At 32.3% G+C, this 25,606-nt stretch overlaps 1 protein-coding gene across 50 annotated transcripts in view; it reads left to right on the top strand.

The window, feature by feature from the left end:
• Positions 1 to 25,606, top strand: part of LOC145243857 (oxidation resistance protein 1-like) — an 886,868-nt gene that overhangs the window by 715,184 nt on the left and 146,078 nt on the right. For 29 of the 50 annotated variants that reach the window (XR_013862953.1, XR_013862955.1, XR_013862959.1 and 26 more), the window contains 2 exons: positions 1,065 to 1,245; positions 23,754 to 23,789. Coding sequence is in view for 37 of the 50 variants with exons in the window: in XM_080106914.1 (XP_079963040.1) it covers positions 1,065 to 1,245; positions 23,754 to 23,789 (217 nt within the window). In the remaining 13 variants the exon portion in view is untranslated. The remainder of the gene's footprint in view (positions 1 to 1,064; positions 1,246 to 23,753; positions 23,790 to 25,606) is intronic. The other 21 variants (XR_013862960.1, XR_013862954.1, XR_013862956.1 and 18 more) reach the window with 1 other exon arrangement.

Genomic DNA, 25,606 nt, shown 5'->3' on the forward strand with positions numbered 1-25,606 from the left:
AGTTTTATAAAAATATTATCTGTCTAAAATAGTTTTATAAAAATATTATCTGTCTAAAGTAGTATTATAAAAATATTATCTGTCTAAAGTAGTATTATAAAAATATTATCTGTCTAAAGTAGTATTATAAAAATATTATCTGTCTAAAATATATTTTTATAAAAATATTATCTTTCTAAAATATATATTTTTTAAATATTATTTGTCTAAAATTATTTTAAAATATATTATCCATCAAAAATATTTTTAAAAAAATATTATGTCTAAAATATATTTTTGAAAAAATATTATCTATTGAAAATATTTTTATAAAAATATTATCTGTCTAAAATATTAAAAACTAATGGAACTCCCCTTATTTTATGTCTTTACCTTTAAAAGCAATAAACTCTTCAAATCGTTAAATCAAAATTACATTGTTAAATTTTTACAGAACTATCTCCTTTGCCTTTTGGCTAGAACAAAATGTAGTATCTGCTTTGATAGTACACTTGATTTTTTTTTCTGTTCTCAATCAGTGATGAAGAAATTCTAGATTGAGGCAATTTTTATTTTTGTCTGAATCCAGAGTGCCAATTAGGGTAGGGGGGAATATTTTCCTTGTGTTTAACTCTGTCCTTGCGGGGAAGCAAATAAATAAGGATATATTGCATGTTTACTACACAACAATACTGTCATATCTGACTTTTTAAATTCAATATATTTCATTAGGAATTGTAGGAAAGCTTCACATGATTTTGAATCCATGAAGTTTCATCATAACTTGTTAATAAAATATGATAGTTATGAAGGAAAAAAGCTGAATGCTTGTTTCAAGCAAGAAATAACTACTGACTTTTGTTTTTTATACATTCTTATTAATATAAAAAAAAATTTTTTTTTAATCTTTTTTAATAAGAATACAAATAAGTTATTTCAATTTTCTTGTTTTATATAAAAATTTTATCCTAATTATTATAAAATTATTTTATTAAATTGTTTTTAATAAGAATAAAAATAAGTTATTTCAAATTTTTTTATTTTAAATAAAATTTTTAAAATGTGGTGCCAACATCTTTTTTTAGGGCCGACAACTTCTATGCATTCCTTCTCCATTGGAAACCTGAGATTTACGGCGATGATGAAGAGACCGAAGCTCGTAAAATGGGGTTTGTCATTTTCGATGCAAGCACCCAATCAGAAGACGGTCTGGACATTTTGGACGAATACTTTGGCCACCGGGAGAGCATCTCAAAAGACTGGGAGGTAAGTCCACTCTCGGGAAACTGGGGAAACAAAAGTGGACATTTGTTGTTTTATTATTTGATGCTGATAAAAATGTCGAAACCGTTCTTAACATAATATCTGCTGAGTTTGATTTTTTTTTTTTTCCATTGCATTTTGACTTTGAAATTTTTGGATTTCAAAACTGCACACGATTTTCTTCTATTCACATCAAGTTTTTTCCCTTCACCTTAATGTTTGACTAAGTACCATTGTATTGTTTATCCGTAAATAATAAAAAATCATTAGCTGATTGCTTTTATTATTTATCGTCAATCAAATATTAGATGATAAAAAAAAAAGGTACTTGTCCAGTTTAAATCTCATTTTTCCATGAATCTCACTCTGCAACGGCCAGCTGATGGCAAAACCATTGGATTATACTGAGCGAACCGATGTCAATACAAAAAAAAAATAAATGAATAAAATAAGCAACCTACCATAAGAAATTCATAGAAGTTACTGTTTTATTTTTTTTTATTGTCAACTTTTTTTTTTGGGGGGGGGGGTAATAAGTTTTGTTTCTTTGAATTAGTGAACAAATATTTTTTTTAATTTTTGTTCTTTTTTTTGTATTAAAGGTTATTTTTCTTTGAATTAATGAAAAAGTATTTGTTTTGTCTTAAGGAACAAATAACATTTTGAAAAAAAAAATTATTTTGGGGTTATATATATTTTTTGTAAAACTTTTGTTTTCAAAGAAAAGATGTATTTTTTTGTATTTTTTTTTAACAATTTTTGAGGGGTTTTTTCCAAAGAAAAGTTTTGATATGTTTTTTGTTTTTTTTTCCTAAGCAGTTGAGGATGGCATTTTATTTATTCATTTTCTTTTTTAATATAATTTTGCAAAACTTTTTCTTTTAAATATATTTTTTTCTTTGTCTATATTTTACATTTATTGGTGGGGGGGGGGGTAACTTGTTGTTTCCTGAGGATAGGCTATTTTCTTAGGAGTTTCAACCGGTTGAAAAAAAGCAGCCGATGATGGCAAAGTAGGCTGAGAAAGGTTGTTAGTGACTGTAGGAGGAGGAAATTTCTCAGCTGGGTAGCATTTTGCGATATGATTGATGATGGAGACAAAAGGATACTTTCAGAGTTTTTGTCTCCACATAAATTGAATCAAATAACTGTCCAGCAGATTGCGGTTGGTTTCACACTCTTTTTTTTTATTTCTTTATTTCCCCTCTTTTCACATCCTCTCTGCATGATTTGTGGTAGCTCTAGTCATAGGGTCCACGAAAATAAGTCTGTGTTTTATTGTAAGGTGTTTGTACTATTTGGATTCTACTTTGCAGCATACTTTCCTGCAGTCAAAGATTATCGTGGTCCTCTGCAGTATATATTTCTTAGTTATCAAAAGGTGGGTTTTCACCTTACAGTTTGGGTCTATGACAAGAAAACTCTCTAAGTAGGGTTGTATCCTCCGAAGACCCATAGTGGTTTGACAACCCTTCCAACATTGTTTCCGTCGATTAAAGACAGACTCATCCACTTCCATGGTATGCCCTGGACCTTCGATCTGCTGGGGATTCTGAAGAAAATAGTCTTGGCAAAAATCCCTCAAGAAAGTTTTCCAGTCAGTAAAAGTGTGATCCTCTATACTGGCCATTACTCTACCTCCAGCCGAAACCGTCGGTTACGTTTTGTTGTTTTAGGATACACTTTCGGTTGCATTTTGTGCATCTCCACTCAGTTGTTAGCAGCTGGTTTTCTTGGCAGAATGTGAGGACCGTTTCCAGGGACTTCACAATAACTTCGAGCCGGGAATTTTTCATTTTCCTTCCTTGTCACAAGAATTAAGACTTGTTTGAAGCACAACGATACTCTGCCTTTTTTTTTTTTTGTTCCAATTTGGTGTCATCTGCTCGTTCACAACTCTTTTCGGTTTCTCAGTGAATAAGCTTACTCTGCATTTTCTGGGTCGATTTTTGTCGTCCGCCAGGCATTGCTGAGGGAGACTCATGGAAAAACAGGATTTAAACTGCAGAAGTACCAAAAAAAGTTCAATTATTTTATTGGTTGATATGATGATTGACCATTGAAATAAAAAAAAATAAAAAAATGTCCACAATGTTAAACATTCTATGTAATAATTTTTTAGGTAGAGTATTTTTATGTGTTTTGAGACAAAATGCGAGTATATATATATATATATATATATATATATATATATATATATATATAATGTGTGTGTGTGTGAGTGTATATATTAGTGTTGAGATGATGAATTGGGAATCAGAGAAATCAGAACTTTTTGGGGTATCAGAATAGGAAAAAATTGTGCCTATTTTCCGATGACAAAAACGATTACTTGTTTTTTTTTATTATTTGATTTTGCTTAAAACAAACTCTTCCAGTGTTGGTAGTAATGATAAAATAATAAATATTTATTGATTTTAAAATATTTTAAAATATTAAAACTAAAAATATTAAAATATTTTTAAATATTAAAACTAAAATTTGTAGATCACCCCCACAAGTGTGTTTTTACGCTTGAGAAAATATATGCACATTTAACATGTGTTTTTACGATAATTAAGGAAAAAATAGCCATTTCATAATTAAATATTTAGAGATTTATAAAGAATTGGAATTGGCAATTTTGAATGGAATCAGTAATTGTATCAGAATTGGGAACAATATTGGAATCGTCCCATCACTATAATATATTAATGCAGTTTCAGTTGCCTTAGATTTGTCTTTTTATATTCCATCTTGTTTTTAAAAAGTTCTATTTTATATTTTATTTTAACTTACCTGTTTATGTGGGTTTCTGCATTGTAGGATTTTTCTTCAGTGTCATCGTTTTTATGGTGTTAATCTTTCCTTTGATTCTAATTTACCCAAATCTTTTTTTTTTTTTAACTGATGCTAATGCTCGTCCAATTATTGGCATTGTGATCGTTTTCTTTGTTTCATTAATACTTACTCCGTAGGAGTTCTCACAAAAATCATTATCAATGATTGCTCGCTGATAAGAACAGATATTTTCAAACACTCCCCATCACTTCTTTTGATCATCATTAAAATTCACTTTGCAGATTGAATCTTATTTCAAAGTGAAATGTATTTAGACAGATTTTTTATACAATTGTTACTTAAAACCGTATTTTTTGTAACAAAAATACAAAAAAAAAAAAAACAGTAATTTATAGCAAATGGAAATAGATTCTTATTTACTAGAAACAAACATGCTGCCAACCTGAAAGCTGAAGAAACTTAAATTTTCACAATTTTTAGACTCCACCCTCATAAATATAAATGAATTTTTTTTATGATGTTTTCACAACTCGTCTTAAATCTACAAAAAAAAATCAGATCCATTTACAAAAAATGCATTAATGGATAATTTCAGACTAAAAAGAAATTATCAGAAAAGAGAAAAATATGAAAATAGTTTTACAAACATTTATTGCTCAACTCTTCATTCAATCTAACTCCCACCTCCACTCACACATTTGAAATGCTTTTTTTTTCCCCCCCCCCCCTTTATTTTTAAACTGTATCATTTAATGTTATGAAATTAGTTCAAACTGTTTGAATGAATTTGTAATTTAGAAAGCCAATACAACTCAGGATTATAAAAAATAAACCGTTATAAGTTTATAGTCCAAATTTTCAGTGATATTGCAACTTCATTAGAGATTTCCTTTTTTTTCCTTTGTCTTCATTGTTCTTTGTGGCAAGCAGTCACACAGAAGAGCAAAGTCTGTATCAATGGTGATAATTTTAAATGCTCAAGTCTTGAGGAGGTCACATAGCAACATGAATTTCTTAAACGGATTTTTTCTTTCCTCTTAGGAAACGTTGTTTAAATTTAAATAAATATGTAATATATTCAACTATTTCAGTTCTCAGAAAGTTTTCTAAAAAATTATGTATTATCTCAAAAAAAAAACCTCTGCACATCAAACATATAATCTGCACCAGTAACATCCCCACCATAATTATTAGTGTGAGCAACTACTTTAGGAGAACGAAAACTAAAATAGCATTTGTAACCAGATAGACTATAATGCATGATGCATTCTGTATATACATTACTTGCCTTGTGGAAAGAGTGGGTCTTGTATTGCATGATGTATGATTTGTCATGGATTCAAGAATGATAGTCATTTGATTATAAGATGACTCCTACAGATGAATTTGATTGCAGTGGTTCGTACATTGTGGTAAACAAGAACCACTCTCTCCACCAGGAAAGTAATGCAAGACAAGAAAAGATGTTTGAAAATACTGAAGAATTTTATCCTTTTTATTTTGTGTATTTTTTGTAATTGTTGTTGAACAGTGTCGACTTTTTTTCTTTTTTATCCATTTTGCTGCTGTACTATATTTTCAAATAGTTTCAATTATTTTTCCCTTCCTTCGTTTAATCGCTTAATTCATTGTAGGCAAGATTAACATTGCTAATCTTTGCTTTTATCGAATAATCCCTGTTATATTTTGAGCAACCGCAAAACATTCGGTTTTGTTTTGTTGTGTCTGAACTTACTGATTAGAAATATGTTTGTGCGTTGTTTTAAATAAAAGATAGATTTAATTTCTAAAATAAAAAAAATTAAATCTGATTTATGAAAGAATAGAAAATCTCTTGAATAAATTTTTTTTTTTATATTTAAATTTATTTTTATATTTGAATTTATTTTATTTTTTTAATATTTAAATTTATTTTGGATTTCATTTTTTATTTAATTTTCTATTTATTTTTTTAATATTTAAATTTATTTTGGATTTCATTTTTTATTTAATTTTCTATTTACTTTTTTAATATTTAAATTTATTTTGGATTTCATTTTTTATTTAACTTTCTTTTTATTTACTTTTTATTTAAATTTATTTATTCACTGGTGGTTTTGCTTGTTGATAACTTTCATTTTAGTTTTTATTTTGTTACTAATAATGCGTCATCACTTATCAAGGCCATGGGGGGGGCTGAATAATAAGGTCAAAAATATCATCAGTTGGACTATAAATGCATCTGCAAGAAGATTGAAAACAATGGGTGAGATGGGCTGAAGATTACTTAAGAGCGATTATCCAAGTATAAGTATTTGTTTTCATTAAACTTGAAGATGACTATGCTGTAGTTGATTGAGAAGCAGACTCATCCAAACTCTTGACAATGAAATAGCAGTATCCAATTAAATTTTAAATAAATAATTTATTCAGTCTTAAAAACTATGCTATTGTTATTTTCCCTGAAAGAAATGAAATTTTGTATCACAAAAAAAAATGCAATTTGCTGACAAATCTTAAATGGGTCAAACAATAAAACAAAATTCCACAAATTTGTGGATAAGTTTAATCCGTCAGCTGAAACAAAGAATTTGTGGCTAAGGGTTTCAGTTTTTTATATGATCCAACTAAAAAGAATCTCATGTTTTTCATTAAATTATAATGGAAAAAAAATGTTTAAAACTGGGCTGAAACAAGTGTAGAAGCTGATTTCAAATTTGCCATTGGTTTTGTTTGGCGATGAATCGTTAACAATTGATGTGAGGATGGATGTCCACACACCAAAATGCACACACATGCACTTGTTGTACAGAATTTAGGTGCTGGTTAAGGTAGTCAACAGATGGATTTTTTAAAATTTGTTGTTTTAAGCAAAAACAACAGTACCTATTTGTCTTGTTGAAAATAATAATATATACCCCATGTTTTGATAAGCTCCTGGGTTTGACCTTTACTCCTGATCTGAAATGGAACACGTACATCAAGTCTGTGGCCAAGGTCGCTGGGAAAATGGTGGGATCCTTCTACTGCTCCAGAAGATATCTCACTAATGATGCAATTCTCTATCTATATAAAAGCCAAGTGCATCCAAGGATGGAGTACTGCTGCCACATCTGGGCAGGAGCTGCTAAAAACAGCCTATCCTGCCTTGACAGAGTACAAAATAGACTTTGTGGCTTAGTGGGGGATGCCCTTTTCTCTTCCCTGCAACCTCTCTCTCACAGAAGAGATGTTGCAAGCCTGTCTCTGTTTTATCGTTATTTCCATGGCAAGTGTTCGTCTGAGCTCCATTCTCTAGTCCCCCCTCGCCAATCTTTCACGAAAAACACCCGACTAGCTGAAACCACTGTCAATAATTTTCCCCACTCTTTATCTGTGCCTAAATCAAAACATAGATTCCATGAACAAAGCTTCTTTCTTAGAACTGCACGGCTGTGGAACTCTCTGCCACTTGCTTGTTTCCCCCCACCCCCGACTTCAACTTGAACCGCCCCCTTAAGTAATGACACTTTATCAAATCTCCAATACTAACTATTACTACGATACTATCCCATTGATTACTGTACACACAATAACCCTTATCCCGAGTAGCTGCTTGGCCTTGATAAGTGGTAGCCTCCATGTAAAAAAAAATAAAAATAAAAATAAAAAAAATTACAAAAATTCAAAGAGTAGAAAATTATTTATAGTTAAAAGTAATTTCTACGAAAAATTAGGGGAAATGCCATTTTTCCCCATATGTTAACACCTTGAAGATTGCAAATACAGGGAACATACTTCCCTTTTCGCAATTGTAATGGCTGACATTTTGTTTTAGCCAATAGTGATAATAGCGGTTTTTTTACTCAATGAATTTTTGTCATTTCTGGATACATTACTATTTTCAACATGACAGTCAATTAAGTATTGCTGTTTTCGCTTAAAACAACATATTTAAAAAAAAAAATCACTCTATCGACTCTATCTTAGCAAGCGCCAGAATTAAAAAGTGTGTATAATTATTTTAACATGGTGTGATGATATAGAACAGAAATACAGTCTTACTCTAACATTTCAAACAACTTCATTGAATCATCTTTGTTAACATGTTAATAAAAGAGAAATGGGAAAGAGTGTTAGTAATGGAATAAGTGCGTATAAGTATGGACGATGGTCTTAAATGTCTCCTTAAATACGGAAGAGAAAAGTGTTATTTGATGAAGAAATCATGCCACACATCATGTATAGACATCATTCAACTAGCACTTCTTCCAAGCACCAAAAATTAGGTGGTAATTTCTGATGTTTATTGCCATGGGCTTCTTTTTCAAATGTTCACATAAATGAAGTTTTCTAATAACATTGTTTGGAAACTAAAATTTTGAAATATCTTTTTAAATAGAAACATATTCATAATTTTGTATTCGCTTTTGTTATAAGTCATTAAGTACCAATAAAATGTCACAAACTTCTGTCATCGGTGCCAACAGAAAAGTTAAGCAAGTTGCATGAGTGGCTAGTAATTCTTATGTTTTTCTGCATTTTGCATGAAGTCATTTTCTAGGATATGAAAAAATTGTTCAGGCTGCCCAGGTGTTGTGCAAATATATCTGTGTCGTGATCCTTTTGTATTGCTGTGTTCCCATGAGTTCAAAGGGTCATTCTTTTTACTGTAACGTTGCTTCCAAATGCCAATAGAATAATTGGTTGGCCATATACAATTTTTCTCAGACAAAATGGGTCAATTCAACTGTATGGGACAAAATGTGTAGATTTATTTAGCAAAATGCTGTTTTGTGCCGCAGCTTCAAACAAACGTCTGTTATTACCTTCATCAAGTATGTTAATTGTAGAATGATTTACTGTTTTTATCTAAACACAAAAAATCTTGTCAGTCTTTTCATTTTTATCAGATGTTTAAAGTTTGTGAAATGATTTCTATTTTGAATATGGAAAACAAACTTACAACGTGTGGACGACATTAAAATGCCACATAGGTTACGTTATAAATATTTAGTGCAAATTTTCACCAAGCAAATGCACATACTCAAATCTTTATTAGTATTTTTAATGCTTGTCACGGATGAAATAATAGGCAGGTAAAGTTACCTGAAGCCACTTTAATTCTTGTTTTTTAGTAAAACATAAGAAAGCTATTGATAAAACATAAACTATTGATAAAACATAAACTATTGATAAAACAAAGCTATTGATAAACATAAACTATTGATAAAACATAAGCTATTGATAAAACAAAGCAAGTCCGTGAGACAGAAAAAATAAAACCTTGTTATCTGCATGTTCACTGAAGGCTTACCAAATTTATGAGAAGAGTAAAGTTATATGGGTTAACCTGTTTCACAAGCTATTGAAAGTAGAAGGGGAAAATATGGTTACTGTAATATGGTAAATACTTTTGGTAACAAAGTATCTTTGACAAAACAAAATAAATTTTCTAAATTTCATAGATGATAAACTTCTTTCTGATCAACCGTATGGATTTAGGCAAGCCAGTTCTACTGCAGATATCCCACCTATAATCTCCGAACATGTATACTACGCATTGGATACGGCAGGGGAGGCTAGATCAGTAGCCCTAGATATACCTAAGGCCTTTGATTGACAGTTTGGCACGATGGTCTTATCAAAATTAAATCATATGGTATTACTGGACACATACTTAACATAATCAAATCCATTTTAAATAGAAAAATCCAGGTTGTCCTTGATGGTTGTACGTCTAAACATGATATAAATGCAGGTGTGCCACAAGGGTCAATCCTTGGACCACTATTATTCCTGATATTCATAAACGACCTCCCTGATAAAATTGTCTCTGAGATAGGTATATTTGCTGATGATATTACGCTCTATAGCAGACTCAAAGAAAGCTGATTAATATCTATCTAAAGAAATGGCTAAAACTCTAGAGGAAGACCTCCAGTCTGTAGCGGAATTGGTCCAAAACTGGATGGTAACATTCAGTACTGCCAAGACTAAGCTTATTTCCTTTAATAATTACATGAAACCCTCTCAACCAATGATTGCTGTGGCTAATGATACATTACCTGAAAGTACTACCTTCAAACTCCCAGGCTTAACATTCACAAACAACATGAATTGGAACAAATACATTGAGGTCATTGCCAAGGCTGCTGCAAGGGAGGTGGGCTCTCTCTACCGTGCTAAAAGGCTACTCACACCTGAGAGTATCTTGTATCTCTACAAAACCACCAATCGCCGATGCATGGAATATTGTTGTCACATCTGAGCTGGTCCATCTGTCACTAGTCTCTCGCTCCTAGATGGGGTTAAAAAAGTCACCAACCTAATAGGTCTCGCACTGCCGGCCAAACTTCATCGCCAAAATGTTGCATCCTTGTACCAGTTTTACAAGTATTTCAATGGTAACTGCTTAGACGAACTCAAAGCATTAGTACCCCCTCGATGTAAATACCCCAGACAAGCAGCAAAATCCCACCCCATACACTGGAGAGATCCCTAGATGCCATAAAGACTTCTACTGAAGTAGCGTCTTCCCTCAGACTTCTAGACTTTAGAATTCTCTCTCAGGCCTCTGCTTTCCTGACTGTACTGACATTCAGAAATTCAGTAATGTAATGTGAACAAACATCTTGCTGCCAAACTCCCTACATAGTATCTCGGCAAATCTGGTCCCAAATAATAGCCCCTTACGATTTAGTGGCCCTGTGCCTTATTTGGAATGAATAAACAGTGAAAAAAAAAATGCTTCTGAAGACCGGACGATTTTTTTCCAACATTTTTGGTTTTTCTAAAACAAAAAATTTCAAACAATTAAATATGTAGCTGTCTATTATTCTTCATAATTGGTATCCATTTTTTTTTTTTGCTTGTTTGAAAAGAAATTTTCTTTAACAAACAAGATTAACTCGTGAAAAGTTGTAAAATTTTGCTGGTATTAAATATAGGAACTTACGCGGGGTTACCGATTATAGTGCAGAGGTTGCCGAATATAGGAACCCACGCTGAGTCCTATTCGTAAGGGTGTGAGTTGGTGTTCATCAATTCATAATCGGGATCTATTGATTTTTAGGACCAAGGTTGCAGGTGCTGAAATTTCTTGAAATCGAAAGTAGGAGCACATCAGCGGCACCATTAAAGGTAAATTTAATGAGATTGCTGATTAATAGATTTTCATCAAGGCATATCTCCAGTGGAGATATGCCTTGATGAAAATAATCTCCGCATACATAAAAATATAAAAATAACTCTGGAAAATAACGAAACGCGACAAAGAACTCGAAATCACTGTATCAACATGCAATAAACAACATTTATTTGCGTGTCAAGAATATTAGTTCAAAATTGTGCTTGTCTGGAATGTTAATAAAGAAGGATTAGCAAAGTGATTATTTTCAGAGAATAACAGTCCATAATCATGAGAATGAAAACTTACGTTTGTATTCATCTCATAAGAACAGTAGGTTGAAATAAATTGTTTAAAAAGGAAAATTAAATTTAGATGTGATAACTTTTCATGATGAGAATTAAGGTTCATGTGGTTGGCACGTAAATTCAAGACGGGAGAATTTTAACGTTGTTAACAAAGTTAATCTGAACATCCAGTTCTTGGGAGAACAAGAGAAAAACTGATTTGATTTTTTTGTGGCAAATCTTTATATAGCGGTGTTCTCAAATGTTCCAACCAGTTTGCTGTATCTCTACGTGAGGAAACGTAACATAGTTCGTTTGTTTTATGTGTGTGGTGGTCACATCACAACATTGTGTGTTTGTGCATTCTTCATACGCATGGGCGTTGAAAACGGTGATTACTATGAAATGTTCCTGTCGGGGATTTGTTCTTACCATATGTAGTGGTTGCTACCAATATCTTTAGCACATGAGCACAAAAAGTCTAGATATATTGTAGTCATATTTTCTTTCTGGTACCAAATTTATTTTTTTCTGCATGATTCTTTAGAGTAACCAATTTTAAACTAATACACATTTTAAATGAAACTTTTTAATACTTAAACGCAGGTTCAACACGTGAACACATCATCATCAAATGTAGAGTTTATTTGATGTTCTATGTTACCATTTTAACTTGCCACGTATTTGGAATGTTTATTCTCTACGCACGTGGTAGCCATAGCTTGTCGCATGAGATAGACGGATGAACTGTTTAGTAACATAATTATGTTTGTCTCGAACAAACATGAAAAGATTGTTAAAAGATGTGTAATACATGGAGTATACAAGAGAACAATTTAGAAATGAGCTCTAAACAAGGAGTACAATATTTCTCATCCCAATAAGTAAACACTTCTTGGCCTTAAAGTCTCATCTGTTACATAGTCAAAAAGACCCTGTACCCTCCCCCTCCCAATTTCTTGTAGGGCCTTGTGCCTAATTTTGTTGAATTGAATTTTTTGTACGTTTTTTATGTTCAATTTTTTCTTTCTCAATAAAATATATAAACAAGATCAAAGTGTAGTATCTGTTCCGACAGATACTGCACTTAAGATAATTTGTACCAGTCAATGGAGGGGAAACCCTCTATACTGGGACAATTATTATTTTTGGTAACCAGAGTGCCCCCTTTTTGCCTACTTTTAGGGGAGCTGGTTTTTACCTCACATTAAAAACGGCCTTGTGCCTAATTTGCTCAGTGGGGGAGCAAATAAATACCATCTGTTCCGACAGATGCTGCACTTAAGATAATTTGTACCAGTCAATGGAGGGGAAACCCTCTATACTGGGACAATTATTATTTTTGGTAACCAGAGTGCCCCCTTTTTGCCTACTTTTAGGGGAGCTGGTTTTTACCTCACATTAAAAACGGCCTTGTGCCTAATTTGCTCAGTGGGGGAGCAAATAAACACCATCTGTTCCGGCTGATACTGCAAGCAAAGACCAGATGTGGGGGCAACCCCACATGCCTGACCATTAACCAGCTCCCATTTCCCACCTCTCGGGAGCTGGTCCCCTTTTTCCCTTCCCCCTCCCTTCACTCCTCACATTAAAAATCGGCCTTGTGCCTAATTTGCTCGGTGGGGGAGCAAATAAATACCATCTGTTCCGGCAGATACTGCAAGCTATGACTAGCAAAGACCAGATGTGGGGGCAACCCCACATGGGTGACCTTTAACCAGCTCCCATTTCCCACCTCTCGGGAGCTGGTCTCCTTTTTCCCTTCCCCCTCCCTTCACTCCTCACATTAAAAATTGGCCTTGTGCCTAATTTGCTCGGTGGGGGAGCAAATAAATACCATCTGTTCTTCAGATGCTGCACTTCCATTTCTTGTTCTCTTTCGGTGGAGGAGAAATCCTTCACGACTGAGACAATTTTTATTTTTGTACCTTTTCTCCACATTAAAAAAACGACCCTGGTGTCTAACTCTGTCCCGTGGGGAGGCATAGTAAATAGGTACAATAAGTAAACACGTGAAAGCATGTGCACTTTTACGGAACATGTAAATTGTACTTAGCATTTCAAGTAGTGATATGATGCCACACAAAGAATAATGAATGAAAATGTTGATCTGTTCTTTGCATATAGTCTCAGAGTCTATTGACTCTATCAGAGTGATAATCTTAGCAGACAAATATGTCAGGACTAAAAAAAAAAATAAGTAAAAAAATGGCTCAAATTCACAGTTGAACCACTTTGAAAGCCCCCCCGCCACCTCCAAAAAATTCAGTTTTGACTACCGTGTGGATAGAACAAGATTACGAACTCTTGCACCACATTCTCTCATGTTAAAATCGAAAATATGTCCTCTGGTCATCATTGGTTTTAAACTTTGGACTGTGATGGTAATCTTGCCGAGGAAGCAATCTTCCCAGATGTTGCCTCCTCTTTTGAAGGCCAATGAATACTTTTTTTTTTTTTTTTGCCTGTGGCCTGAGGCGCCTACACCGAGGAGTACCTACGGGTTTGAAGATTGCCATTTTTATGCCCCTACAGAGTGCTCTCTTTTGGGAGGAGAAGGCTAGACTTTTTACTTCAAACTCTACCTTTGACCTTCTTGTCACATATCACGCATTGATGAAGATGTGAGGAAACACAAAAACAAACAGCTTTATCTACTGAGCAACATCTCTTTCTTTCCTTCTAGTTGTTCGTCTTAGCAACAGAAGCAGCAGCAGTCAGAAGTGATGAAGAAAAAGCGATGATGGAAAAAAAAAAAAAAAAAAAGATCCCGTACATACAAGCGCGCGCGCACGTACGCGCTTACAGATTCTTCACTACTGACAAAAAGGAAGAAAATAAACAAAACCGAAAAAAGCGATCATATTCTTCGCTTGTGCTACTTCCACTTCTGTAGGCAAACCAAACATCAGAAGCTTTTTTTATTTTGATTTATTTTTTATTACTTTGCGTTTCTTTGGTCACTGAAAACGGGATAAATGACACAAAGCACAAAGGTCAGTTTGTTTTCATTTGGTTGAATCATTCAATTCATATTATGTCATTAATTTTCTGTCATTGTTTTTCGTATTCTTATCATTATTCCAGCTGACCATGTGTTTACTAAGGTGTGCGTTGAATTTGAAATCTTTTTTTAACTATGACATTTATTAATTTCTCATTATCCTTGATGATATAATAATGATAATAATAATAATCATGATAATAATATATTAAACTATAAACTATTAAAACATTCGAATTTTTTTTTATTTTTTTCCTTTTCTTTTTACAAGAAGACGAATATCAGTTATAAAATGAATCTTTTAATAAAATAAAATAACACATCGCGTTTTTCTGTCCTGTTTTCTTTAATATTAATCCAATATTTATTAAGACAAAAAAAAATGCAATAGTGCAAAATAAAATGAACTTAAAAATTTTTTTCCTAAATCCATTAGAATGCATTTCGATTTTTTCGTAAACAAGTCTGTTATTTAAAGCTTGTGTTAATAATTGAAAAAAAAAAAATGAATGAATTACTTTGTGAGCCTTCAAAATTTGAAACGAATTTAGAAGCATTTAAACTGTCGAACAGAAAGTTATTTTTTGCTTTTCGTGCAAATTGAAACAAAATAAGTTTTTTTTTTTGTTTGTTTTTTTTGGGGGGGGGGGGGTAGTTCAAGAACCCCAGGTTTCATTTTGGCAGCTGAAACTCGTTATCAGATTTTACCATGGAAACCGATCCAGATCCAAATAAGCACCCGGATATTTTCGAGATATAAGTGTTTTAAGCAATTATTAGCAAATCCTACCAAATTTGGAGGTAGTGGTCTTTCTTTACCACTTTTCCCCCCGGGGATCCCTTTCGTATACTAGCACCAAAAAGAAAATTTGTTGTGGTACAACTTTTAATTTTATTTTAAAGCTTATTTTATTCAGTGAAAATTCGTCTGCAATTTATCTAAATTTTTAAAACTGTTTTTTTTTTGGGGGGGGAAGTAAATCGTCGTTTGATATTATTTAAGTGAGAATAATTTTATAATGTGAAATGCTAACAGAAATATTTAGATTCTCCTTTTTGACACGTCAAAGACGTTCATTTTGTTTTAAATATTTCCAACGTGGGGTTTAGGCCTATAGCTTTTGTGGATATTTTTAAAAGCGCAAAAATAACAAACAAGCACACATATGAGTCATTTTTTTGTTGCTGAAAAATTAAGAGAGAAAATTTTTTTTTTCTTCTTAAATTCCCAGCTCTTTTCTAGATTAGTGGCGCCTGGGAAATGTTTTTCGTTTCGAAGCATAAATTGACCGTTATTACTCTCTGTTTGTTTAAAGTTTTCAAAATCACCTTCGAATTCCATAGGACTATACTATTTCTAGAAAAAAAATTACCACATTCTTTTTTCTTGAAATTCGTAAATTTACGTGTGTTGCTTCATTATCTAAAAGAATTGTTGTTGGTGACCCCTTCTTGTGAGCGTGCCATCTCTCTGTAACTTATTTTGTTTATTTGCTATTACTCAAATATTTAGTGGCATAAAAAAATGCAATAGCGTAAAAAAAAACAAAAAAAAAAACGAAAATTTATCATTCCTGTTTAAAAGAATAATGTAATTACAACATCAAATCCATTAGAATTCATTTTGGTTTCTTTATAAGCACTCTCCCTTGATACTAGCGCACAAATACATGTATTTAGTGACTTTAATGTCCACCACAGTAATTGGCTTGGTTTCTCTACTTATACAGACGCAGCCGGTAGCAAAACACATAGCTTCTCTATATCACATTCCCTATCACAAACACTTATGCTTCTGACACGTTTCCCAGATCAGCAAGATCAACAAGCCTTATTTCTAGATCTATTTCTGACAACAGTTCCCCATAACTGTGTAACGAATGCCCATAGCCTACTCGGGAATGCTGATCACGCTATGATAATGGTAGAAATCACCTTAAACTCTCGACCCAAAGCTGAAGAGTCATTGCTGAAAATGACAAGGTACTATAAGAAGGCTGACTGGGAAGCCATTAGAGATGCTATATGGGGAAATGTCTTTTCTCTTCCTGCAAAACAGTGCACAAATGAGACCATTGAATGGTTCAAAGCAGCAATTGAGATACATGTTCCCACACAGTTCTATAGCAAACCCCACACTCCTCAATGGTTTACTTTTTCTTGTGCAGCTGCCATTGCTCAAAAGCAGCATGCACACTGCAGATTTATCGGACATAAGTCCAGTACAAACAGACAAAAGTTTATAGAATCTAGAAGTAATTGTAAGAAAGAAATAGTGACAGCTAATAGAGAATATACCAAAAGCACCAAAAAATGCATTGAAGCACAAAAATTAGGAACCCATGATTTTTGGAAAATATAAAAGTCTAGTAAATAATGAGCAATCAACAATTCCCCCACTATCAAACAATCATGAGGTTGTTTACACGGCAACAAAGAAAGCTAACACGCTTGTCAGTCGGTTTGCCTCAAACTCTACATTGGATCCAGCAAACCCCCCCCCCTGATTTTCCCTTGCAAAGAGACACCACACTAGATGATCTTAAAATCGCCCCTTCTCATGTACACGTTATGAAAAATCTATACACCTCATAAGCATATAAACACGATCTTATCCCAGCTGTACTATAAAAAAGAAAAAATGGTCCGCTGAAGTTGCCCCAGTCCTCTCTAAACTTTTCAACAAATTCCTTAATGAATCTAACTTTCCTGACTGCTGGAAAACTGATTCTGCAGTACCAGTTTACAAGAGTTCTGGCGAAAGAACTGACCCATTAAATTATCACCTCATTAGCTTCCTCTCTCTTTTCACCAAAATATTTGAATCTATTATCAATCAAGCTCTAGTCCATCACCTTACAGTTGCTAAACTTCTGTCTGACCATCAATATTGATTTAGGCAAGCCCGTTCTACTGCAGATATTCTGAGTGTAATCTCTGAACGTATATACCATACATTGGACAAAGCAAGGGAAGGTAGGGCAGTAGCCTAAGATATATCTAAAACTTTTGATAGGATTTGGCACGATGGTCTTCTCAGGAAAATAAGATCATATGGTATCACTGGACGAATACTTAACATAATTAAATCCTTTTTAAATAAGAGAAGAATCCAGGTTGTCCTCAATGGTCGTACATCAAAATAATATGATATAAATGCGGGTGTACCTTTATTATTCCTGATATTCATAAATTAACTCCCTGATAAAATTGTCCCTGAGATGAGTATATTGGCTGATTAGACCACACTATATAAGAAGCCTCAGGGGAAAACAAATGAACACATATCTAAGGCAATGGCGGGATCTCTAGAGGAAGACCTCCAGTCTATAGTGGAATGAAGACAAAAATGGATGGTAACATTCAATGCTGCCAAGACAAAGCTTGTGTCTTTCAATAATTACAAGAAACCTTCTCAACCACTAATAGCTATGGCAAATGATACATTACCTGAAAGCATTTCATTCACACTCCACGGCTTAACGTTCACAATGAACATGAGTTAGAACAGATACATTGAGGGCATTGACATGGCTGCTGCAAAGAAGGTGGGCTCTCTCTACCATGCTAGAAAGTTACTAAGTAATATGTTTGCCTGGGTGCGATAAATGGTGCAATTTCGAAAGAAATGAGCCACCTGTGTTTACGAGGTGCGTTATGGACATTTGTGTCAATTTGGAGTGTACAGAGAAGTTAAGCAAAAGCAGTGTGTCATCGGTAATGATTCATCATTCCTCTGGTTTGCTGAAATCTGTCATAGATCTATATATATCTGCAAGTGAGTCTGCAGAGTTCAAATGGGTCTGTATTGGTGTTGGCAATATATTTATGGTTGTTTGTGAATTTACATAAAAGAAAGATTTTCTCATGTGTTAGAATTATTAAAACAAAGTATTCTGACATAAGTGTTCTTGCTGTTGGATGTACGTAATGCAGAATTAGCAAAGTGTGGATTTTGTGAGAATGGCATGAGGTTTAATATTAAGGATTTATATGGTCAGAGTGTCACACGTGGTTTAAAATTAATGTGGTTATTTTCTGAGAAAAACAGTTCATAATCATGAAAGCAAATGTGTGTGTTTTTGGTGTTCATCTCATAAGAACAGTAGTTTGAAATAAATTGTTTAAAAGAATAAAATTCTCATTTGATGTGGTAACTTTCCACGATGAGAATTAAGGTTCATGTGCATGGCATGCACAAAATCATGCTGGGTGATTTAACGTCCCACAAGACTGAGTTCTTCGACACGTATTGTGCTTGCAGATTTGAAGAGAAAAACTGATTCGATTTTTTTATGGCAAATCTTTACATAGAGATGTTCTCGAATATTCCAGACATTTTGCTGTATCTCTACACGAGGAAACGTAACATAGATAATTTGCTTGAAGTGCCTACAACTTATTCCCACTTCAGCTTTTTGGTTTAATAATTTATCTTTCAAATCTTCATTACGTATCATAGGTGTTGAGGCCCTATAATATTGCTCTACAAAACAGTGGCTATAAGAACACTAAGATTGAATAAAATAACAGAAAAATTAGCAAATGAATTTTTTTTTTTTAAAGGGAATTAGTTTTTAAAACTCTCAGGACATTTATCGATTTTATCTTTTTTACATTTAAATTTCCAATTTTTTCATATCATTTTTGAGTGAGAGCTGCTTTCATAAAAAAATTTTTTTTTTTTAATTTGGGAATTTTCAGTAATTTTTTTTTTTTCATTTTTTGCTGCCATTTCATTCTCCTTTTTTTTTTCTTTTTTTTTTTATTCAATTTTCACCCCAAACAAGGCACAGTGCCACTTTGAAGCAGGGGGCTACTATTAGGGACACTTAATTAGCGGGGTCATTATGAAGGGAGATGAGTAGAAAGATGTTTGTTGACATTACACTTGAACTTCTGCATATCAGTGCAGTTGGAAAAGCAGAATCCCGGAAGGGAGTTCCAAAGACCCGCAGTTCTGGGGAAGAAACTATTGGAGTAAAAGGCTTTCTTGCACCTAGGGATCTCTACTGTAAAGGGATGAGACTTATTTTTTTTCCTTTTATGCATTTTATTTGACTCCAGCTGATTTGAATTAGGCAGATACTAAAATCTATTTCTTTTTTTTTTTATTTGAGTGTGCACATAGCTTGAAGATGCATCAACCTGCTGATGCAAAATGATTTCTAAATTTTATTTTAAAATTATTTCCGATTCTTACAATGCCTCGTGTATCACCTTTCTATCTTTTGGGGGAAGTAGTTTTGTTTTTTAATTTGCTTTTGTCTAATCGTTAGCAAATATTCCTCTTACACTGAAGAGTTTGTCTGTTTTTTTACTAAACCTAACAGATCTAAATAAAAGGTTTGCTACTCAAAGTAATGTAAGAAACTGAAAAATTCCTTTGTAACACAATATGGTCTCCACGACTAAATTCTAAAATTTGGGAGTGTCTTTTGTTCGAACAACACTATTTTGATTATTCAAACTACTGTTCTAATTGTGAGTGTTATTCACACAATGGTTTGCCTGAAGTAACATCTGACCTTCTTGATGCATCTCATTTGGCATTAGAACCTGCGCAGAATTTCAGACAGAACTCTTTATTTTTTTTCATAAAGGTAACTCTCATTCCATCAGCCAAAGTAGGAGTCTTAATTGGCAATTGCATTCTCAGTATTACCACACTGAGGATTGAACCTGCAACCTCCCAAAGAATATTACTTAGAATTGAATTTTACATAGTATTTTATCTGTTATGCCGCAGATCTTTGGAGGCAATTTTAGTATGAATTTTGCTCGTCTTAAACCTATTTGTGTTTTAAAAGTACAACCATATTTTTGCTGTAGGTCACTACTTATTACTAAACCAAGCTTCTATTTTTACATCATCAACGCTCTGATCCCCATCTGGCATCAATTGAAATGGGTGGCTCTCGTCTTGGGGAGGCTCCATGTTTTGACAAGCTTCTGAGTTTGACCTTTACTCCTGGTCTGAAATAGAACACGTACATCAAATCTGTTGCCAGGGACGCTGGGAAAATGGTGGGATACTTCTACCGCTCCAGAAGATATCTCACTACTAATGCAATTCTCTATCTGTATAAAAGCCAAGTACGTCCAAGGATGGAATACTGCTGCCATATCTGGGCAGGAGCTGCTAAAAACAGCCTATCCTGCCTTGACAGAGTACAAAATAGACTTTGTGGCTTAGTGGGGGATGCCCTTTTCTCTACCCTGCAACCTCTCTCCCACAGAAGAGATGTTGCGAGCCTGTCTTTGTTTTATCGTTATTTCCATGGCAGGTGCTCGTCTGAGCTCCAATCCCTTGTCCCCCCTCGCCAATCTTTCACGAAAAACACCCGTCTGGCTGAAACTACTGTTAATAATTTTCCCCACTCTTTATCTGTGCCTAAATCCAAACGTAGATTCCATGAGCAAAGCTTCTTTCTTAGAACTGCACGTCTGTGGAACTCTCTGCCACTTGCCTGTTTTCCACCTAATTACAACTTGGACATCTTCAAGTCCAACATAAACAAACTTCTGACAAACCGCCTCCTTAAGTAAGGCACTCTATCGAAACCCCCAATACTAATGATTACTACAATACTATCTCATTGATTACTGTACATGCAATAACCCTTATCCCTGAGTGGCCTTTGGGCCTTGATAAGTGGTGACCCCCATGTAAAAAAAAAAAAGAGTAGTCTGAATAATCCAATTAATATTACTATACTATTAGGAGAGTAGTCTGAATAATCCAATTATCTTCATGTAAAAAATTTAGAAACCTAAACCGAATCAAAAAATGCTCTTTCCTCTACACAAATCTTTCATCTGCTTATATCCACCATGTTTTTCCGTATATATCACTGCCACCATATCTCGTCTTTTAAAATGAATTGTAGTCTATGCACACAAATCATTGACATCTGAAGAAAAACACACAATTCTAACCATGCACCTTTTCTCTATTGTAAATGATCGCCCGACAAACATTGCTTTGAACTCTGTTCTCATTTCTATTATTACAATTGAGGATCAGCAAGTAATATTCTTGGGTTGTGAAAAATTCAGGTAAGAATCAATCATTCTCACTAGAAAAAGTTGAAATCTATAAAGAAAATTTAGTAAAAAGATTTCTGAAAATTAAAGTACACATCTGGGTTATTTTTTTTTTTTTTACTAAAAATAGAATGGAAGAATAAAATGTCTTAAACTGTTCAATGCGTGTACGTTCTCATAAAGACAAATCATATTTTGTTTTCAATGATGTACTGCATGAATTGAAATGAACAGGGTTTAACACCATGAATAAGTACTACTTGAAGATATTTTTATCAAATGATTTAACTCCAAAAATGAGTTAATATGCTGTAAAATAAAAACTATTGAAGCAGAAATGGGTGTAGAGATCACTAAAAATTAAGGCATACTATTAAAGAGTTATTTCTAACTTTTATTATTACTTGTTTCATTGAAGTAAAAATAAAAACATAGAATGGATGTATAGTTCTTTCTGCAAATTGTCTTCTGCTGCTCAACTGCTGAGTTTGTTCTAAAGTTTAAAAGTTCTTTTGGTTATTTTATTTTTTGATTATTTCTAAATTTTTTTTCAATTTTATTAATCCTCTTTGAGCATTTCTTGGTTTGGTCAATGATCTCATTTCATATCATTAATTGGAATTCGTTATTGAGATGAGTATTATTTATTACATTTATTTATTCTTCATCTTTATTAGTTGTTGTTTCACCACAACAACAACTAAGAAAGATGAGGATAATAGTCCGCAATAAATAAATTTAAATTTGATCTCATTTCAATTTTCTTTTTCTTTAAGCATATAAACAATCTTCAGTCTTATAAAGAATATATGATGTGAATATACAGATGAAAATATTTCATTAGATGAACCTCAAAAATGTCCTTGTAAATAAATTTGTTTACAATTATTTCTGACATTTTTCAATTCATTCTTAATATTTTCTATATTAATGTTTTTAATTTGATTTGAATAAATTTTCCCGAATATGTATTGCTCTATTAGAAGATAATCTTTGTTTTGTTTTCAATATTAAGATTCACAAAAAATATGGTGAAATGGAAATTCAATCATGCAAATTGACCTTAATACAAACATTTATGGTAAATACTCGCCTAGCTACAACCGCTATCAGCAATTTTCCTTACTCTCTAATCTGTACCTAAAATAAACAAAAATTCCCTGAGCAAAGCATTTTTTTCCCAGAACTGCACAATTGTAGAACACAATACCATGGAGCTGCTTCCTAGCTGACTATAAAATTATCATTTTCAAGTCCAATGTAAACAAGTTCTTGTCGAGCTGTCTTAAATAAATTAATTTCTCTCCAATTCCATCATCATCGATCATCACTGTGTTGTCTCATCTGACAATTATTAATCCTTATCCTTGAGTGGCCTCTGAGTCTTGATTAGTAGTAACTCTATAGTATAAAAAAACATTAGACAAAATATTATTCTTAGTTTTGAATATAACATCAAAACCAACACACATTTTTTGTTTACATTTTTAATTCTCTGCTTAATATTCAACTCATCTTGAATATTCCTAAAATCAACATGCAATACAAATTTTACATGTAATTTAAAATCAACATGAAATACAAATTTTACATGTAATTTAAAATGAACTTGTAATACAAATTTTACATGTAATTTAAAATCAACATGTAATACAAATTTTACATGTAATTTAAAATCAACATGTAATACAAATTTTACATGTAATTTAAAATCAACATGTAATACAAATTTTACATGTAATTTAAAATCAACATGCAATAAAAATTTTACATGTAATTTAAAATCAACATGTAATACAAATTTTACATGTAATTTAAAATCAACATGTAATACAAATTTTACATGTAATTTAAAATCAACATGTAATGCAAATTTTACATGTAATTTAAAATCAACATGTAATACAAATTTTACATGTAATTTAAAATCAACATGAAATACTGTAATGTTTTCGATGCTGAATTTTAATTCCCATCTGTCTTCCCTTTAGAACAACTTATGTAAATCCATCAGTATTATTTTAATCATCGTTGAACAAATAATTTGAATAAGTAGTTCTATTTTTGAGTTTATTTTTAGGTTTGAACTGGTTTTGGTCATTCAAATAAATTAAAAGGTACAAACATTTAAAAAGAAGCAACAAAAATTAATTTTATTTTTACCTTTTTTTTTAAATGATTAAATGATTGTAAAAGTGATTTGAAGTACCTTTATTTTGTTTTTTAGTCATTTTAATAATTTTTTTAAAGACATAAAATTTATTTTTACTAATAAAAGTTTATTCTTTAAAATACACATTTGCAGTTATATCTCTGGGTAGACGAAACTGATTCTGCTTTTGTAAGTATTATAAATGAAATCCAACACCTGATCCCCCCCTCCACTGTCCACGGTTTATGATTCTTCTCTTTCATCCTTAGCCCTTTCTTTTTTTTTTTTTTTTTTTTTCTTATTTTCTTTTTAATTGATTTTTGGGTACTTGTACAGTTTAATCAAGACATTAAAAAATGAAAATATCGAAAAAAAAAAAAAAAAAAAAAAAAAGGTTATATTGTCCATATCCGTTGTGGAATGAAGTTCTCTGAAAAAAAATTCTCTTAATTTCATCAAGTTGTTTTTTTTTTCTTTTTTTTACAGCGAAAAATGATACCGAGCAAAAGGTTAGATTTTTAGGAAGAAAATCTAGTATTAAAGGTGAGGAGGGAGTGTCGGCGCTTTAACTGCAGTTATCTCCCCATGGGGAGTTCAGAAATTCCATAATGGCTGACTTCAACCCGCTCTCATAAAAATATGTTTTTCCGCTGTAAAAAAAAGAACTACTCGATCAAATTAAGTAAAAAAACTTTTTCGGAGATCTTCAGTCCAAAACGGATACGTCCAATATAACCTTTTTTTAGATATTTTCATTTTTTCATGTCTTGATTAAAATGTACAAGTACCGATTTTTTTGTTTTTTTGGTTAATATTAACTTTAGGGGAACCTTAAAAAATTTTACTCGGCACTATTGCAAAACACCGTATCACATGAAATCATTACATTCAATTTTTTTTTGTTGACAAAAATGATGCAATTTAATAAAAAGCATTTACTATGGCTGTTTCTCTATGCTAACTTGAGTCCAATGTTAAAATGGTTCTGTTTTGTTTATACTGATGTACATGTTTATTGAAGATGTTCTGAAAATGCCTGTTGTATGCTGATAATGAAGGGATTTCTTTTTCTACAGATAATTTGTTCTTACAAAATTCATAATTTTATTTGTCTGAAAATTTATTTCGCCCAAGAAAAAAAATATTTGCAAAATTCTTTCATACATCACTCAGCATAGACTAGCCATGTTGGAAATATCTCTATATCCATATAAATAGGTAAAAACAAGATAGAGCTATTTTGAAATTCGTCTTGTGTTAGCAAAATTTAACAATCATGGTAATGTGTTTTTTTTTTTTTTTTTGTTTTTTTTTCATTAAATTGAACGTATTTTTTGTCAAAAAAACATTAAATATAATAATTTTATGCAATAAGATGTTTTGAAACTGTCCTTAAAGGTATTTTTAGGATACCCCTAAAATTAATATAAATTTATTTACTTTGTTTTATTATTTTTTATTTTAATAATTTATTTTTTTTAATTTATTTAAATAATTTATTTTTTTTAATTTATTTTAATATTTTTTTGCACTCATCTTATTCCTAATTTTTTAAATTTTAATTCAAACATTTTTTTAATTTTATTTTACAAAATTTTTAGATAAATTTTAAATAAATTTAATGTTTTAATTTCTGTCAGTCGTAAAAACAAGCTTAGATCTTAAAACCTCTGAGGAAAATGTAATTTAGACAGTATAAGGAAATGTGTGCAGTACAGGAGACTTTGTTGGTTTGCTCACATTGAAAGAATGCATGTGAATTCTTGGGTTAGTACATCTAGAACAGTTGAGGTAGAAAAGTGAGTTGCTAGGGAAAGGCCAAAGAAAAACCTGGAAGGAAATAAGGACTGATTTGAGAGAAAGAGTGAAAATTAAAAACCTGGCCAGAGATAGTAGCGATAGTAGTAGTCAGTAGAAGCTGAACATGTGGGAAAATGTAAAACGACTTAAAACCGAATATGATGATTCCAGTCGTTTATAAAACTCTGTAGGGAATCCTTTGATCC

Source organism: Euprymna scolopes, chromosome 22 (assembly GCF_053919585.1).
Source record: "Euprymna scolopes isolate OS-2025 chromosome 22, ASM5391958v1, whole genome shotgun sequence".
In the NCBI taxonomy this organism is placed as follows: domain Eukaryota; kingdom Metazoa; phylum Mollusca; class Cephalopoda; order Sepiida; family Sepiolidae; genus Euprymna; species Euprymna scolopes.